Source organism: Macadamia integrifolia, chromosome 8, assembly GCF_013358625.1.
Source record: "Macadamia integrifolia cultivar HAES 741 chromosome 8, SCU_Mint_v3, whole genome shotgun sequence".
NCBI classification, from domain to species: Eukaryota; Viridiplantae; Streptophyta; class Magnoliopsida; order Proteales; family Proteaceae; genus Macadamia; species Macadamia integrifolia.
In genome coordinates this window covers 15,571,601-15,577,600 of record NC_056564.1, presented here as the reverse complement: position 1 = coordinate 15,577,600, position 6,000 = coordinate 15,571,601, and the positions used below count along the sequence as shown (strand labels likewise).

Here is a 6,000-nt window from a genome sequence, read left to right as displayed (position 1 = left end):
CTTCTTCTTCGTCTACGATTCTGTTTTTTTCTTTTTTCCCTCTTCTTCCTCTGCTTCTTCTTCGTCTACGTCTTTTTTTTTTCTTCTTCTTCTTCTTCTTCTCTGCTTCTCTGCTAGTGCTTCCTATTTTTTCCCCTGCAAGTAGACTGTAATCTGTAATTCTGAATTATGAATTTATGATTGCATGATTATTACTGTTGTGCATTTGTGTTGTGCATTAGTGCATTAGTGCATTAGTGCATCAGTGCATCAGTGCATTAGTGCATTAGTGCTATGCTTTTTCTCTTATGAATTTTTTTTACTGTATGATTCCCCTTCTTCTCCTGTTAGTGCATTTCCCTGCTACTGTAGGTAGGTTGTAGTGCATTAGTTATTATTTTTTAGATTTGTAAAGTGCATTGTAGAGTGCTATGCTTTTTCTTATTTTTTGTTACTTAGTTTCTCTTGTTGTTGTTTCTTATGTTTGTGTAGTGCTGTAGTTTATTCAAATAGATATGGCTACTAGTGGAAGTGGTGGGCCATCTGCTAGCACTGGCGCATCAACATATGATCCAAGCAAAGATCCAACTAGGAAGGCCAAATCAAAAGACCCTGGGTGGAAGTATGGATATTGGCCAGATCTTAATGATAAGAACTTAGTGCGATGTACACTTTGTGGAAAATATGCCAAAGGAGGAATCAAAAGGCTTAAGCAACATTTAATTGGTGGGTATGGAAATATATCAAAGTGCCCAAAGACAACAGCAACAATCGCTAGAGAGATGCATGAAGCTATCATGCGAAATCAAAAGAGGAAGCCTGATGTATTTGATGAGGGTTATTCTGTTGGTCATCAGGAGGGAGAGGATTTGCCTGAAGAGATAGAAAGTGGAGGGCAACTCCAGTCTGGTGTACCAAGGCCCCCAACTATAGACTCCTCAATAAAGAACCTTGTACCAAGCTCTGGGACATCTTCCAAAAGGAATAAAGCTAATGTTATTACACAAGTGGCAGTAAAGGGTCCGATAGATTCTTATCTTCGACGGACTCCTGAAGAAATAGTTGGTGAGAGGAGGTCTAAAGGTTCTACCCAGACAACAATACAAAGCAGCTTAAGATCAAATGCAGACAGAAAGAAAACTAATGCATATGTTGCAAAATGGTTTTATGAAGCTGGCATCCCATTCAATACTGTCAAGTTAAGGAGCTTTGAGCAGATGGTTGAAGCCATTGCACAGTTTGGGTCAGGATATAAGCCCCCTTCTTACCATGAGTTGAGAGTGCCCTTGCTACAGGATGAAAAAGCTCAGATTGACTGTATCAAGAAGAAATATGAAGATTATTGGAAAAGGCACGGGTGCACTCTTATGTCTGATGGGTGGACTGACAAGAGAGGTATACACTTGATTAATTTCCTTGTCAATTGTCCATTGGGGACTTATTTTATGGGCTCTGTAGATGTATCTAGTGAGTCTCAATATGCAGACATGTTATTTCAGCTGCTTGATAGTAAAATTGAAGAAATTGGGGAGGATAATGTGGTACAAGTAGTTACAGACAATGCAGCTAATTATATTGCAGCTGGTAGAATGTTGATGGAAAAACGGAGTAAGCTTTATTGGACTCCTTGTGCAGCTCATTGTTTGGACCTCATGTTAGAGGACATTGGCAAGTTGAAAGCTTATAAAACAATAATAGAGAGGGCAAAAACAATGACAAGTTTTATCTACAGACATTACAAACTTGTTAATGCTTTGAGTAAAAAGACAAATGGAATAGATCTGATGAGGTCTGGAGTTACAAGATTTGCTACCTCATTCTTGACACTACAAAGTTTGTACAAGAACAAGGATGCCTTGAAGCAATTATTTGTATATGATGATTGGAATAGTTCTAAGTTGTCCAAGACAAAGGCAGGTAAGAAAGTACTTGAGACAATACTTGCACAAACATTCTGGAACAGTGTACTAGATTGCTTAAGAGCATCCCAACCAATTTTAGTTGTCTTGAGGTTAGTAGATGGTGCTGAGAGGCCTGCATTGCCTGAAGTTTATTTGGCAATGGAAATAGCAAAAAAAAAGATAAAAGTAAATTTTGCCAACAAAGAATGGTCATGGAAGAAGGTGTTAACAATTATTGATGATCGTTGGGAGGTCCAAATGGATCGACCTTTATATGCTACTGGCTTTTACCTAAATGCTAGCAAATATTTTGACTACATCAATGATGAGAGACTCCCTTTTGAAGAATCATGTAAAATACAAGATGCATTCATGTCAGTTATTGAAAGAATGGTGCCCGACTTAACTGTGCAAGACAATATCATACGTGAGTCTCAAATGTACAGAAAATGTGAAGGTAGCTTTTCAAGGAGTTTGGCTATTAAACAACGGAAAGCCGGTGAAGGAGCATTGGATCCTAGTAAGTACTAAGTATTTTTTTTTTTTTATTTTAATAAGTATTTAACAATATGTGTATCTAATTTTTTCCTTATATATAGTCTCTTGGTGGCAAACACATGGATCTTCGGCCCCTACGCTTCAACAATATGCAATACGCATATTAGGCCTTTGTTGCTCCGCTTCTGGTTGTGAGCGCAATTGGAGCACATTTGATTTTGTACGTATTTTTTAAATATTAGTTTGTAATTATACTTTTTACATCTATTTCTTGACTTAAATAAAGAGTATTTATGGATTCAGATTCACACCAAGAAGAGGAATAGACTAGAACATCAGCGCTTGAATGATCTAGTCTATATCCAATATAATCGTCGGCTTCATTCAAGGTTCCAAGAAAGAAGGGAAAATGGCAGCAATTATGATCCATTAATTCTTGATGAAATGAATTGGAGTAGTGAATGGATAACAGGGGATTAAGAAGATGGAGATTTAGTCCATCCTGGAGACGACCTCACATGGGAAGATGTTGATAGAGCAGTTGGTGCATCTACATCGGTGGGGGGTCGTAATTTACCTAGGAGGGCTCAAGGATCAACAAGTGCAGCCAATATTTGCTACACACGTCGTGGTAGGGGAAGGGCCACTATTGAGGAATCGTCAGATGAAGTTGAAGAAGAGGTCCACAATGTGGTGCATGATGATGAAGATATTGAAGAAGACTTGGGTGATGGGCCAACTGATTCTATGAGTCAACATCAACATAAGGGAGAAGAAGTAGATGTTGATTTGTTAGCTTGATTATGGTTAAACAAGAACAAAGTTTAGCTTGATGGTTTATTTTGTTGTTTTAAAATTTATACTTTAAAGCTTACTAAAGTTTAGCATTTTGGTTTATTTTTATGTTTCTCAATTTCCATTAGGTGTTTTTAATTCTCCCCAGGTAGGATTGGAACCCAGAGCCTATCACCTATCATGACTCATGACTCATATATTAAGGAACAAGGTTTCTCTTGTTGCTTAGTGTTTTAGCATCACTAACTTATATGTATTGATTGACAGGGGGTTAAACATTAAAATATCATGGTTCATAGACTCATGGTCTATGATGGACTTTGTGGATCTCGTTTTGGGCATCATAGAGGTAAGTATATCTAACTACATACTTAAATAGTTAAATATTATATTATTTATAATATTTCATTAGGAATTATATGTTGCTATGCCTTTTGTTTTATTTATAGCTTTTTTTTTATGAATAATTTTTTTATTTTTTGTTGTGTTTTCTCATGTTAGAAAATATATCACTTTGCAATTTGCATTGATATGAATTTCATGTTGAATGTTGATTCTTGTCTCTTGATGTTGTTTGAAGTGTGTACTTTTTTCCCTTGATGTTGTTTAAAGTCGTGCTTCTTGTATTTTGATATAACTTAAAGGCTTGATTTTTTACAAGCAATTTAAAATTAAGTATATCATTGTTATACAGTTATACTAGATATTATAGATAGATTAAAAAAATAGTAACGTCTTTTTTGACGCCGTATTCGCCGTAAGGCGGGCGCCTTCTCGCCTAAGCGTTTAGACAGCCTCCAGCGCCTTGGTTCGCCTTGTCGCCGTGACAACTTTGTTTGTAACCATGTATCATTTCTGCCACGTGGCAACTTTTAGACGTGGCTAAAATTTTGTGGATGAGAAGACCCCATGGTCGCCCTCTATGCACATAACATTCATCCCAGTCAGAGTTGTCCATATTTCAAAGTCAGGACTACAATGAGGGAGCTCAGGACTATAAGAGGGTGCATGGACTGGGATATGCCATTAAATGGATGGGGAAGATTAAATTTGAGACTGAAGTTTGACATGGCTAATCCATAACATGTCCTAGATATCCAACAACAAAAAAATAACAAATCAGCCTTATCCCAACCCCAATGAGGTCGGCTACATGGATCCGAACAAAGCCAAGAAGAAAATTAAGAGTAAAAGGAAAGCAGGAGAGGGACACAACATAACAAAACGGTAAGATCCCCCCTAATTGGGGTTGGCTACACAGATTCAACACTTCCTAGATATCCAATGGCCAAATTTGCCACATCACTCTTCCATGCAGAATGAGACCAAGGATACAATGAATTTGAAGATTTTGCCAGAAAAAAAAACACTGCAATCTACCCTTAAAAGAGTCTAAAACAAAGCTATAGATCATAGTGGAACTGAGGGAAAAAGAGCAAATAAGGATATGACCAGGATACCTGTAATTATAGTTCTTCACCACGAAATATAATGGTGGTCCCACTCTGAGATAGTCAGAAATGTTATTGAAATATCCCTGCAGTTGATGAAATTTAATGAAGCAAAAACAAACAAAACAAATGATAAAAAGAAAAGTATACTTCAATCCATTATCCATGAAACATGCAAGGATCACTTGTACTTTAAATTTAAACCTGAAGATATGAGTCCCGGGGAAGAACAATCTTCTGCTCCAAACCAGTTTCTACCCTTGTGCACAATGCCTATAAGTTCCAGAAACATGTAATAATTTACTTGACATAAAGATGTAAGCTCACAAAGGGGAAGAGTAAAGAAAAGAGAGAGGGGGGGTGGAACAAAAATGGAAGGAGAAATTAGAGGGAGGTATCTAAATATATATGACAACTTACAATGCTAGCTAAGGTTAAACCGAAGAAGACACAAATAACAACTATTTTAACTCCACGAAGACCAAGAATGGGTGCATGGAATTCCTACAGATTGAAAGAGCCACAAAATGTACAAAAAGACCATTAGAATTACCATCAAATGGGGCGAGGAGAAAAAAAAAATGAATATATGATTGAAAAAAAAGTTAGCAGCATCACACAATTCTACAAGAGGTAATCAGTAATAAAAATTGATTATGCAATACAAAAAAAAGTAATTTAGGTCATTTGCCATGACAAATGGATCTTCTTATTATACATCTCAGAAATTTTCCATTGGAGCTTTCACGAGAATATGATAATAATGATTTATGAAATATCAGACTTCCAAGCCCACGAAGATAGACAACATGATTTAAATCATGAGAAATTTCCAAATTCATTCATGGGCAAGTGGTAAATCATTGAGAGTTCCTCAAGGGACATGGTCAAACTATATTGTCACTATTATGTGTGATGTTGGACTAGACCCATGGTTTTAAGTATCGGTACTTATCGTACCATATCGGTCGATACATATCAGTATCGGCCCTTACCGATACAATACACACCGACACGATACATGGGATTTTTTAAATCCTGTTGTTATCGATAAGTATCCTACGATACATAAGCACCGATACGCCACCGATACGCACCGATACTCTATGAAAAATTAAAACTGGAGGTGAAATATACGTTTCGGTATGTATCAATATGTATTGACCGATACATATCGATACAGTACGATACGTACCAATACAATGCGCTACAGTCATATATTGATAGGTCATTTAAAAAATTTAAAAAAAAAACGATTTTTTGAGGGGATTTTGTTCCCACAGTCATTTTTCTCTCTAATTAAAGTGGAAATCAAGGTTGGGAACAAGGATTTTACATTTATAGGGCAACTGCAAACCTTATTTTCTTAGTGCGAT

At 36.6% G+C, this 6,000-nt stretch overlaps 1 protein-coding gene across 2 annotated transcripts in view; it reads right to left on the bottom strand.

The window, feature by feature from the left end:
* LOC122086327 (NPC intracellular cholesterol transporter 1-like) overlaps nt 1-6,000 on the bottom strand; it is a 116,804-nt gene that overhangs the window by 16,961 nt on the left and 93,843 nt on the right. For both annotated transcript variants that reach the window (XM_042655090.1, XM_042655091.1), the window contains exons 23-25: nt 5,045-5,128; nt 4,829-4,897; nt 4,634-4,710 (exon numbers count right to left, since the gene is read on the bottom strand). In XM_042655090.1, the coding sequence (XP_042511024.1) occupies nt 4,634-4,710; nt 4,829-4,897; nt 5,045-5,128 (230 nt within the window). The remainder of the gene's footprint in view (nt 1-4,633; nt 4,711-4,828; nt 4,898-5,044; nt 5,129-6,000) is intronic.